This window comes from Ictalurus furcatus, chromosome 19 (genome assembly GCF_023375685.1).
Source record: "Ictalurus furcatus strain D&B chromosome 19, Billie_1.0, whole genome shotgun sequence".
NCBI classification, from domain to species: domain Eukaryota; kingdom Metazoa; phylum Chordata; class Actinopteri; order Siluriformes; family Ictaluridae; genus Ictalurus; species Ictalurus furcatus.
This window is the reverse complement of record NC_071273.1, coordinates 20,188,705-20,202,381: the sequence shown is the minus strand read 5'-3', so window position 1 is coordinate 20,202,381 and position 13,677 is coordinate 20,188,705. Positions and strand designations below refer to the sequence as shown.

General features: G+C 38.2%; 1 protein-coding gene across 1 annotated transcript; it reads right to left on the bottom strand.

The window, feature by feature from the left end:
- Positions 1 to 5,319: 5,319 nt before the first annotated feature.
- avpr1ab (arginine vasopressin receptor 1Ab) lies at positions 5,320 to 9,862 on the bottom strand. The gene is made up of 2 exons (XM_053650832.1): positions 8,782 to 9,862; positions 5,320 to 7,310 (listed from the first exon to the last, which is right to left on the bottom strand). Exons 1-2 carry the CDS (start codon positions 9,749 to 9,751, stop codon positions 6,919 to 6,921), a joined length of 1,362 nt encoding a protein of 453 aa, XP_053506807.1. The 5' UTR covers positions 9,752 to 9,862; the 3' UTR covers positions 5,320 to 6,918.
- Positions 9,863 to 13,677: the final 3,815 nt, after the last annotated feature.

Sequence of the window (13,677 nt, the reverse complement as noted above, 5' to 3'; positions counted from 1 at the left end):
CAAGGAAAAACGAACGAGGAACAGGAACAAAGTGTGGTAGATGTCATTAAAGTAATCAGGAAATTGTCGAAAGGAGAGTTAGCATGTGGCAGCCTGTTGTTAACGAGAACGGAGCAGGAAATTCCCAGTTTTCATGTACTGTAGATGTCAATTGTGCAGGTTTTGTGCAGCTGTGTGTGACTTATTTGAATCTGTCTATATAGCAAAAAAAACCACAACATCTGGTAGTTATATGCACAATGAAAGTGGTTTGAATATCAATAAATCTTCCAAAACCTTTCATAGTAGAGTAATGTACAGTGGGAGAAAAAGAGATGTAGGCGGGATGTAGAGGTAAATAAATGATTGTTGTGTGGTGTAGAAAGCATTGTAGTTCTTGATCTGTACATTCTGTTTATTCTGTCTCTAATTAGCCGTCTGCTTCCTTCCTTTCTACTTTCCGTCCTTCCTGTTTTCTCTTTTGCTTGATTTATGGGACATCTCACTCATTTTTGTCGAACCAATTCACTGTTTATCACCACTCAGTAGTCTATTACTGGATTGTCAAATTCCCGTTGATTAAGTCTCAGCCTTAAGTAATAAAATAATAATGCACTCGGTGACGTGCTGTTATTGAAAAATAGGCTAATCCAGGAGCGGTGGTGTGATGCGTCCTGACACAAAGCGGAGTACTCTTACCACCCTGGAGTAGTTATTTTCCTATAACAGGACTTCCTGAAGTGTTTTATTCCTCTTATACTACAGTAACATGCCAATGATTAGAAACTGATTCATTAATGAACAATATATACTTTTTATTCATTTACAGTTACATTTAATATAGTGAAACGGCCACAAAGAAGACTTTCCCATGCTTCAAAATGTGACTGTTACAAAGCTTAGTACAATGTCCAGGGTGTCCCCCGCCTTGTGCGCCTTCCCTGGGATAGGCTCCAGGCTCCCTGTGAAGGTTAAGTGGTACAGAAAATTGATGGATGGATGGATGGACTGTTACAAAGCAGTGACACTGGAGATTTGATCCACCCAGTTTCACTATATCAATGTTTATTAGATTTTTTTAAAAAAAAATGAAATAACATTTTTAATCTGTTTATTGTGAGCCATACATGGTGAAGGACTTGTTGCTATAGAAACAATAAAGTGTGTACAAATACATAAGAATGAGTGCGAATTTTAATATAAACCTATAAAAAAAATCATTTTGATTTCAGCTGCCACTGTCTGAGCCTCTATTATAGAAAATTAATTAATCAGCACCATTTTTTAAATCAACACCAAAATAAGATACAGCAGTGATGTGGCAAAAAAAGGAAAAAAGTTAAGTGCAAAGTAAAATGATATACACAAACTATAAAAATTTTAGTAAAATATAGTGTATATTTTTGACAAAGATCATAATGCCGCTAATGTAGAGGCAGAAGTGTAATCACAATTTTTAAATATATGGAACTGATATAACCAAGCTGGACTGTAGCCTTGATAACGAGCATGAAAATAATAGTATATATATTAGGCAGAAGAAAACCAGTGCATGGAAATCACAACTTCTTCAACTCTGCTTTGTCTGTTCTTTTTTTTTTAAATGATCTTTTATTATGAGACTTTGTTGGTTATTATCTCATATATATTTGTAGAACTTATTGTTGTACCTGTGTTTAGACCTGCTGGCACATTGGTTCTTATACTTACTGTATATCTCTTTTATATGCCACATGGCCTCACCATTATTAGATCTGCTCTCCTATTATAAAGGCAGCAAACATTTCTCAATGGACTCTTGGGCCTACCTGTCCAGAGCACACAGATCAACAGATGAGCTGGACGTTATCTACCAGTTTGGTTACACTTACAGACAGCCCATTTTCAGGTGTTTAGATCTGTAGATGTCTGAAAACATGGCAACAACATTTAGATCCCAGTGAGGTTAGACATTAGTCTGTGATAAGATTAGGATTGGGAAAGAAAAGGGAGGAAAGCCTGTTCTAATTATAATTAGATAAAGAAAAGGCATAGTGAAGTTTAAATTCTTATGAAAGATCAGAGGGTTCAAATGAAGACCGTACAAGCGTGGAGAACATAATGAGATCACACACTCACACATGTACATGTTCAGTATTGTTGCTTTGATTACTCTAAGTACTAGTTTGTATAGTATTTCCAGGATCATTGCACTGGAGCCCAAGAACCGGAATACAACCCTGTGTTCACACCAGCAAGCAACAACGGGCAATCATTCATGTACAACACAGAGTTGCCATTTCAGAATTTCTCAATTCTATGCAAATTAGCTATAATCCATACAACTGGCTTGAATGATTCCTTGAACCAATCTTACAGCACCTGCGGTCCAACGTCTCTTTGGTCAGAAGATTTGGATTAATTTTCTATAACAGCAGCTTTGAAAATAATAGTTTTATATTAATGTACTCATTTGAATACATTTACTGTACGTTTCTATAGTAACAACTCATTCACATGGACCTGCAAAAAGAATGCATTGTTTTATCACAAATTAAAATGTACTTTTTTATTATTAAATTAAAATGTATATTCATTGATGTTCTGAAGGTTTCTGTTATGAAATGGTTATTTCAAATTTATGAAAGGAGTCTTCGGTGTTAGCACTTTGTAAGAGTGAATACATTTTTATACCATGGGAAAGTCTTCAGGGCAGATGAGTTAATGCTTTTGTGTTTCTCAGTAATATGACAACCTGCATTTCTTTGTTTTTTCTTAACTTTAGAGAGAGAAAAAGAGTAACTGGTGAAGGAAAGACAGTTTAAGGCAGTTATAACAGTACAGAACTATTATAACATTAAATGCAATTATGAAAAGTTAAAAAGCAGGATGTGTCGTTCATTGAAACATTACAAATGGTGTGTCTGGCGAGTGTGGGTAGCTATTACAGTTAGCTTGCTTTACTAATCTTGTAATCGACCGGACGGTACATGCCCACAAGAGACAAACTCCAAGTGACATGAGAGACTTCTTCTTGTGCTAGCATGAACATTAGGATAATTTGCTCATACACAAACCAAGACTGCATTTTTACACCAAGGTACACAAGGTCAAAACTCCATCCAGCTCAGGCCCAAACATGGACTATAATGCTTACATGTGCTCGGCTTGTTCCCATCTCTGTGTGCTCTGGGCAAGAGCTATGCTATTTCACCAAGCAGCAAAGAGCCACTTTATTCAATACCCATAGCTCCAGGGTGGATCTGTCGAGCACATGAGCTCGGTGTTTGTGCGCTTCATTACATCACTTGTCACCACAGGCACAGTGCACCCCCTGCTCATGGATGATCACTGTTGGGAAATGTGCATATTAAGGTGAGCATGTATTATTAATAAAAAAGATGCTTTGGACATAACTTCCTCCTTCCTGAAGAGAGAGCCATCCTGTTGGCCTTATTATTGTGAAATATTGTTAATCTTTTCGACATTCTTGGTATTTAAAAAAGAATTTCCCATTTGAACACAACTTAAAAATCACTATTATTCAATATACACAATTTATTTATTAATCTATTTAAATCAGTCATATTTACAACAATATACCAACATAAGCCATATGTATCAGAAGGTCGTCGCTCGCCTGAGTTCAGCAGTCAATCTGATTTGCTAAATGTTTGGCACATTCATTAAACACAGGTCAGATAACATGAGATTTTAGACATGTGGACATTTGTAAATTTGGTCAAACACACTGTAATAGCTAAGCAGTGAAGTCTCTTGTAGCACATCGGAGTGTACTGGCGATGGTTCAGTCCTAAGCCATGAAGTCATTTACGATATGAACCAACTTTAAAAGAAACTTGATTTCTTCTAATTAGCTGGCAAGTGACTTAATGTGAGTTAAACTAACTCATTATCACTGTCATTTATTTAATTGAAATTTCAGCTTCATAATGGTGTCAAGAAGTCCACAAAAAGACTAATTCTAACTAGTAAGATAATTTCTCACCAGCATGCTTGGGCTCATTTCTCTTCTTCTGTATGATTTATCCTTCCATTTATCAGCACTGGACAGTTCATCATGATCTTGTCATAGCAAATCTTGAACTTAGTTAGCATCTAAGTCACGTTCTTTGTACTTTGAGGTGCACAAGTGGAAACCTAAAACTGCAAGAACCAGGGACCTGTGCTTTTTTTATGAGGTAAAATAAAATCTACTATTAGCATCAACTGGAGGATTGTGGTCTGGATGTGGACCCATATTATGTGGACACCCGATCATCACACCCATATGTGGTTCTGCCCCAAACTGTTGCCACAAAGTTGAAAGCACACAATTGTCTAGAACAGGGGTGGCCGAATTTATCCACAAAGGGCCAGTGTGAGTGCAGGTTTTCATTGCAATCAAGCAGGAGCCACACCTGATTCCACCTGTTTTATTAGTTGAGCTTTCCTTTCAATAGATTTAGGTGTGGCTTCTGCTTGGTTGGAATGAGAACCTACATCCACACCGGCCCTTTCCTGATAAGATTGGCCACCCCTGATCTAGAATGTCTTTGTATGCTGTAGCCTTAAGCTTTCCATTCACTGGAACCTGTTCCAGGATGACAATGCCCCTGGGGTCCGTGAAGACATGGTTTGCCAAGGTTGGAGTGGAAGAACTTGTGTCATAAACAGAGCCATAACCTTATCCTCACTGAACATATTTGGGATGAACTGGACCACAGACTGCCCCTTAGGCCTCCTTGTCCAACATCAGTACCTGACCTCACTAATGCTCTTGTGGCTGAATGGGCAAATCCTCACAGCCACACTCCAAAATCTAGTGAAAAACCTTCCCAAAAGAGCTGAGGCTGTTATAATAGTTCAACAAGTACATACAGGTATGAAGGTCAGGTGTCCACATACTTGTGCCATATCATGTATTTCATCGCTGGAAAAAAACAGTGTAGCAAAGACAAAAAATGTATGAAAAATTGTCTGCAGTTCAGCAACTCTAATCTTCTAAACATGAACCAGCACAGCTTCTTCTGTAGCAGACTTCTTCACTGTTTGCAGTCCAAATGACACAAATTTATGTAAAGTTTTTAGCTGAAGGCAGCGCATCAAACCAGAAACTAGCTACAGGGCTAGAGACATTAGGTCAGAAACAGGAGAGTTTTCACAGACTTTCATACATTTTTTTATGCATTTTATTTATCCTCATTTGTCTGATTCAAAAAGTCACATTGTAAACAGAATGAACAGAATGAATGACGTATTATTGTGCTTAATTTCTCCCCTGTATCAAATTCATAACACTCGTTTGTTCTCGTCTCTACTGCTTTGTCTGCGGAAATAATCGAAAGTGGTAATGTGAAGCGCCAAAGAAAACATAAAACAAAACATAACTTATATGTCTGTTGTCACCATGTAGTCACCATGTAGTCATGTTAACTGCTTATCTGGACCTTTGTAAACAAGGAATTTTATGTAACTGGACCTTTACATTTTTTAGTTGAATACCCGGTACTAAATACTCACTAAAAGGCCTTTTGTGGAACGAGTGATTTAAGCAACTGTTTATACTGCTTATAGCATGAAATGGGCTTGCAAATACGCAACACAGAAAATCAAGGCAAAAAGTGTCGAATATTAAGAAGTGTTTATAAGCTTTATATGGGGGTCACACTACACTTTGTCACAGTTACCTAAATTATAGGCAAATTTAAAAACAACCCGTGCAAACATTTACAATACAAGACATCTGGAAAGATATAAGAACAAGTGAACAATAACAATAAAGCTCATATTTCTCTTTCGGCCCAATTAGGCAAAATGCACTGGCCGGTCATAGGCAGCGTTACATTACATCCAAATGCTTTTCATGTGTTCATTATGTGAATTTCCATGAACTCAAAAGACAATGTGAATCTTTTTGTATTTTCAGCTACCGTTATGTCAATATTCAAATGTGGAGCGACTAAAAACACAATTAAAAGACAGATAAATATGGATAGACTGGAACATACATTCATTGTCATTTAAAAAAAAAACAGTTTAGTTAGGCATTACAATATTTGTGACAGGCATTCCTGTAATTTCAGGTAGTTACATTATTTATTCAGCAAATGTTTCAATGTATCTGTCACCACTTACTGCAATTCTATGTGTAAAATACATTCACTAACCACTTTATTATGAACAACTGCACCCCTGCTCGTTCGCAGATAAGCCAAACATGTGGTAGCAGTGTGATTCATAAAATCATACAGATCCAAGTCAAGAACTTCAGTTAATGCTCACATTAAACTTCAAAATGGGGGGGAAATGTGATTTCAGTGACTTTGACAGTGGCACGGTTGATGGTGCCAGGCGGTATTGAGTATTTCAGAAACTGCTGATCTCCTGGGTTTTTTCATGCACAGCAGTCTCTAGAGTTTACACACACACAAAAAAAAACATCTGGAAATGACTAGTTGAGAAAGGTCAGAGGAGAATGGCTTGACTGGTTAAAGCTGGCAGAAAAGCTATGGTAATGCAAATAACCGTGGTGAGAAGAAAAGCATCTCAAAAATATATTTTAAAAAAACATGCTGAATTTTTACTCGGATGGCCTACAACAGCAGAAGACCACATTGTGTTCCACTCTTGTGAGACAAAAACAGGAATCTGAGACTACACTGGGCACAGACTCATTGAAACTGGAGAAAACTGAATAAAGACCAGGCAATGTCTTCAACTATACAGCTTAGGAGAACCTGTGCCACAGTCACGGTCACTAAGATCACATATTTTCCCTATTCTGATGTTTGATGTGAACATTAACTGAAGCTCTTGACCTGTATCTGTATGATTTTATGCACTGCACTGCTGTCACGTGACTGCCTCATTGGAAAATTCCATGAATGAGCAGCAAGCGAATGTAAACATTTAAATGAATGGAACCACAGTGGACAAAAGTGGCACATAAAACAGTCTTCAGCTGTCTGTATCTAGAACTTGAGCCTGGTTGGTGTGACTGTGTTTGTTCAGATTGTCTACGGTCTGATTACTCTTGTGTGAAGAGTCCACACGGTTGACTTTATCGGAACAATCCTGTGAGACAGACTGGCTGTTTTTTTGCGAGTCCTTCCATGAATCCGAGGCGTTTGGGGGTGTGCAGGCAGCAGGTAGTTTGCTCAACAGCGTATTCCTCCTCAGGCTGCTGTCTGAGTCGTTACGGATGCCGTAACCAAGCTTCCGACAACATGGGAAGCAGCGCAGGAAGTCGTACAGGAGGTGACCACCGAACAGCATGTAGATCCACGGGTTGCAGCAGCTGTTCAGGCTGGCAAGCAGTGCCGACAGGGTCACCGCTGTATTCTCCGAATCTGAGAAAGGAGAAGAATGAGAACATGTGGATGAAATACAAGGAAGGATACGCACATGAGATAAATAAGAATCTTTGTTACACATGTCGCCTAAAGGCACATTTGCTTGAAGTGTATATGATCTGCTCATTATCTCCATATTGCCAGATTAAAATGTTGTAACATATTTACAAGGAAAACATTTAAAATGTTTATTTAAAACATATCATCTCTATTTGTGAACAACGCTAACAGTATTGTTAATAGTACAGCATGTCCTCAAGACACATTGATTTAAGATGCTATGTCGTAGAAGACAGTGTCTAATGAGGAGACAGGTTTATTACTTGTAAACCACATCATATAACATGATACACCAATATAAAGCCAATGTATTATATAACATGATACACCAATATAAAGCCAATATATTACATAACATGATACACCAATATAAAGCCAATATATTATATAACATGATACACCAATATAAAGCCAATATATCATATAACATGATATACCAATATAAAGCCAATATATTTTATAACATGATACACCAATGTCAATGCCAAATCAGTGGTGTTGTATACATGAAAGTAATACAAAAATGGGGAAATTTGCTACTTTGACCAAAAAACTTCAATCATACCTTTTTTTAAATAGGTTTCGTGTGTAAACACACCACAGTGTATATGAGTGATTTTTTCAGGATGATGCCAACTTTACTACATAAACCTAAATCCAATGTCAGCCTTTAAACATCAAGCAATTCTGATCACTCTGAAAGTCAATCATAAGGCTTATGAGGTTTAATATCACACTATTAGAAAAGCATCTGTTCCATTACAGAAGATTATTTTACGGGAGGCGTTACAAAAAAAAAAACTCTTCATTTTAAAAATCTGTTAAATTAACTAATGGTTTTATTGAACACAATAGTTTTTTTTTTAATGCCAGCTTTTGTTAAGTGAAAATCCAGATGTGGATGTGTCTTGAAAAAAGTGATGAAAAAAGGAAAAACAAAAATTATTTTATCTCAGTGATCACTGAGCAGTCCTCCATGGCACACACAATTCATTCTCTGTTGTCTCTTAAAGGTCTTTTACAGGGGAAAACTTATATAATGTGCCTAAATGTAAAACAACAACAACAACAACAACAACAAAAAAACAACCCTAAATTATTTTGCTAAATTGTCACTCAAACAGGAAATGCTTAAAACAATTCAAGTACAATTAATACACTATATTGATGTCTATTTATTTTTCTGTTTTGAAAACCATTTAATGATACATTTGCTGAAGCATAGGTATCATTTTTAAAGACTGATGCCACTAAATAATTTATCTTTAGAATTTAATTGTCGTTTTCATATACAATAACTTTACATTGAAGTTTATTGAAAAACATACCAATTGACACAATGTAAATGCCAAATGCGTGCCATTTACGTGGTGTGCGCCGTAATTTCGTTGCGCACTTGAACACTCACCGTCCCAGGAGAAATTCTCGTCCCACACGGACCACATCTGCACGATGAAGAACGGAGCCCAGCACACGATGTAGGCGAGCACGATGACGAAGGTCATTTTGACGGTGCGGAGTTTGGCACGGGAGATGGTGCTCACGCTGCTCACCGACGCCTTGCCGATCAGCGCGCTCGTGCCGTGCGCCGCGCCGCTCTTTGTCTTGCACTTGACGTTCTTCCAGATGCTCCGGCAAATAAATCCGTAACACAAGACGAGCACGGCGACCGGGATGAGAAAGATGCCTACGGTGATCCAGGTGATGTAGGCGCGCACGCCCCACGGCTGGATGAAGTGAGCCCAGCAGTCGTACACGTCCGAGCCTCTTTCAATCTCGCTGAGAGAGAAGATGAAATACTGCGGGGTGCTGAGCACCACACTGCACAGCCACGTGCATGCTATCATGAGGCGCGCGCGGCGCGTGGCCCCCTGCAAACTCCGTAACGGGTGGCAGATGGCGATGTAGCGGTCCACCGTGAGCATCACCAGCATGTAGGTGGAGGCGAACATGCCGAGCACCTGGAGGTGCTTCACCACGCGGCACAGGAAGTCGGGTCCGTAGAAGCGGAAAGTGATCTCCCAGCAGAGCTGCGGCAGAACCTGGAAGAAGGCCACCACCAGGTCGGCGAGGCTCAGGTGCTTGATGAACAGGTGCACACGCGAGCTCTTCTTGGCTGCGTTGCGCACGGCCAGCAGCACGCTCATGTTCCCCACCACCGCCGCCAGGAAGGTCAAGCTCAGTACTGTGATCTCCAGCCTGGCTACTTCCTCATTACGGCCAAACGGATCGCCGCTGCTGTTCGCCGCCAGGCTCCCGTTTCCAGCTGCGTGCGCATCCGAGGCGTTCAAGCACAGTGTCCGGTTGGTGTGCGTGCTGTTTCCGTGTGGACTGAATTCCGGTGGTGGAGCACAGAGCCCTGGTCCTGCGTGCGCCATACGGTTACTCGTGCGTAATGACTAATAGTGAATAGAAGGAATTCTGCTAAAGTCTCCTGCGCTTTGGACGCGCGCAAAAGGCACAGTCAAGGCACAGGCGCGCACACACAGATCACATTCGCTGTCATTTTCTCAGTGCTACCGGACTCATATCGCAGTCTCTAAATCCAACCCCCTGCGAGTCTCTGTTTAAAAAGGGGAAGAGTTTCAGTTCCGCCCTTCCTCCCCTACCCAGATATCCAAGCGCTAATCGTCACTGAACACAAGGGGGGAAACATCCGTTTAAAAGCGTTTTAAACAACTTAGAAAGCTGAAAATGTTTCAGGTTTAACATCGGGAACTGGGGCATGTGTATATCATAGTGTGAATATCTTTCAGGTTGTTTTTTTTTTGCTATGGAATATTCTCGGATGAGTACGGACTAACCTTTATGAATTTTCATACTTATATTTGTTCAATGGAAAAGTTTGTTCTGAAATGCTGGCTGAAGGACACAAGCAACAGGTGTGGTGTGTGGTGTGTTTGTGTGTGTGTGTGTGAGAGAGAGAGAGAGAGAGAGAGAGAGAGCGAGAGAGAGATTGCAATAAAATGTTTTGTTTGCATGTCTAAACAAAAACAGCTATAAGATATAAAATTCATGTTACAGTTATGTGAAACCAGTGTGTGTGTGTGTGTGTGTGTGTGTGTGTGTGTATATGTGTGTATGTGTGTGTGTGCCTGTGTATTTGTCTGTGTGCCGGACCACATGTCCGCATAAGGACAGGAATTTCTGATGCTTTTGACCTTGTGGGGACATGAGTCCCCTTTAGGAAAATGTTTTGGGGTTTTTTGCATAATTTAAAATAAATAAATAAACACATGAGCCAAAAGATCCTCACAAGGATAGTAAGACAATGGATAGGATAGTGTGTGTGTGTGTGTGTGTGTGTGTGTGTGTGTGTTAGAAGAGAGCACACCAACTCTTCACAGGTCAAGCAGGTGAAATGGCCCAATGTAACTTCAGAAGAATAAATATATAAATTAATAAATGAATAAGGTACATTTCACTCTGCACTCTTCTCTGTCCCTCTGGGTTTCATGCAGAGCCCTAGAAGAGAAGCCTTAAAAGAAGGAACCTTTTTAAAAAAGTGTTGGTAAGTAAATAATTAGATAAATAAACAAATGGGTAAATTAATAGATACATAGATAGATAGATCAAACAACAAACAAACAAACAAATAGATTCATGAAGAATCTTTTTAAAAAACTATTTAAAATGATGTATGATCAAGCAAAACAAACAAACAATGGAACAAACAAATAGTAAATAAATTAATCAATGATGCCTAATCAAACAAATGATTCATAAATAGATATTTATATAAATAATAAATAAATGCAAACCAAACAAATGAACAAACAAATAAATAAATGGATTAAAATAAACTATGTAGATTTTTTTTTATCTAACAAAATGCACCAAAGCATAACTGATGAGATGAGATGAATTGCAATAACAATAATAAAACAACAAATAGAAACATAGCAATAAAAAACATAAAATAGATTTTAAAGGACACATTTACACAAAGTAATCCACAGAGGCTGATTTTCCAGTACAAACTAGGATTTGTTCTGTAATGTAAACATAAAGCTCTAGTGAGTTGTATTTCACTGGGGAGGAAAGTGAAAACTCGTGTATGCAAGGTGTGTTGATTCGACTCCTGCAGTGTTTATTTATGTTGTATACTCTGCAGTAGGTCATTCGACCCTGTGGATTTTGCTGTGATCAGAGTGGCAGCATGTATCCAAATAAATAAGGATCATAATCTGCCTGTGTGAGAGACGTTGTAAGAGGACAGAGTAAGTGAACTGACGACTTTTGACATGATGCTGGACAAAATACAACCTGGACTGTCTATAGGAATTCCCTAGAGCTGAACGGTGGAATCAGTGGATCTTTTCTGTTCAGTTGTACAGACGTACAGCTCTGTTTGTGTGTGTGTGTGTGTGTGTGTGTGTTCTACTACCTCACAATGAACATCAGCTCCCTCTCTCCAATATACTGTTATATAATGTTGTACAATCTCACAGCCGGAACGTTTCATAAATCATCCCGAGCAAGTGAGCAGCAAAACAAAAGTTTAATCCTGAATCTCTCAGGCTTACATTCCATGCCCTTATAACACTTTATGTTTAGTTTCACTGGATTTACTGTAAATATTAAGCTTGGAATAATAAGCTGCTTTTAACAGGACATCCCTTAAACATTTATATCTTCATTTTTATCCTCTGTGGTTTTGTCTTTGAATCTTTATTATTATTATTATTATTATTCATTTATTATTTGTATTTTATTTCATTGCTGTTTGGAACTACTTGATTTTGTTCTGCAGCACACTGACTGACATTTGGTGTTTTTAAAAGTTCTAGATAAATAAAAGTTTCGACTTGCAACTCAGATATTGCAAATATTGCTAAGCAATTTCATCTAGATTTGTAGATTTATTTGCTTAATAAATAATGAAGTTTGATAGACTTATCTATTTATTTTTGGTCACTCAGCATGAAAGTGAGGACTAGGAAACTGTAACTTGTTTGCACGTGTCTGTGTGTATCCGTGTATGATCAATGTGTTGACTGATCTTTTTTGATCTTCTTGAGGATGACCGATGTAAAAAGAGAGAGAGAGGGAGAGAGAGAGAGAGAGAGAGAGAGAGAGAGAGAAGTAGCACACAGTCAGGGTCCAGGAAATCCTTTTGTCCAGCCATAGATAGAAAACACCTGGAAACTAAGAAAATGGATCAAATGAACTGGAAAATATCAGTCCAGATATAGATCCAGTACCTTATTTAAATGAAATGTATTTAATTTCTAATTCTAATAGTCAGCGCTAGATCCTGACACTTCTACTGCTGTGGCTCGTCTCACCCTTCTGACCTGCCTGATTTATCCCGATGCTCTACTACTGCTTGGAATTTTATTTTGGATCATCTCACACAGACAAGCTAAAGATTCTGTGATCTGTACCTTAATTCCTGCCGCTTTAATCATTAAGACTCTTCCGTAACACTTTCTATAAAGCCGCCTATTCGAAAATCATCATAACTGTGCTTATAATCCTGTGCAAATTTTGTACCAATTTTATAAACTCTAATAATGCATCATAAAGCTGTAATAATGCACCCTAAAGTAATTCCTTTATAACAACATCATGTTGTTACAAAATTTACGTAACAGTTTTACAACTCACCTATAATGAGGATGCTATTTTAAATATGTATTTATAATTGTTAATAAATATTACATTTACTTTATAATTAGGTAATTATTAGATATAGAAGTTATAAAGTATAGAAGTTTGTTCAGTAACGTACCCAGCATTATAATGAATAGTCACAGTTGTGTTACAACATGATTATATGTTACTAACCAACTTACAAAGAATTATAAGCACAGTTATGATGATTTATGAATATAGGCTTTGTAGAAATGGCTTAAACTACAAGAATTTGTCAATATGAGCCTTGCTACTGCCTCCTTTCTGTCACCTCGGCTTGTTCATTTGGGATCTAAATCTACCTCTGTAACGTTGCTTTGTGATAATGTCTATTGTCAAAAGTGTGATATATATAATTTTACAGCAGGAAAATCCCATCGACGAGTCCTGACATACAGGGAGCATAGTTAGCTGGCAACATCAGTTTTGTGTGTGTGTGTTTGTGTGTGTTTTTTAAAGTTTGAAACAGTTCTTATTAGAGATAATCGGTATCGGCAAATAAAGGCAATTTTTCACGCTATGGGCTATCGGCTGATAGTTTAAAAACATCCGATGATTGGGCCGATTATATCCTGTCAATCAAAAGAGGGCGGGACAACACATTGATTTGGTGCTGTGTGTAAAGATGATGTCTCTTGTGTCAAATGATGACAAAACTGCAGTGTGT

Bases quoted from the DNA above. Each gene is read 5' to 3' on its own strand.
- avpr1ab (XM_053650832.1), bottom strand. From the start codon at position 9,751: ATGGCGCACGCAGGACCAGGGCTCTGTGCTCCACCACCGGAATTCAGT. The intron at 7,311-8,781 runs GTGAGTGTTCAA...CTCCTTTCTCAG, and splicing joins CGAGAATTTCTCCTGGGACG to ATTCGGAGAATACAGCGGTG.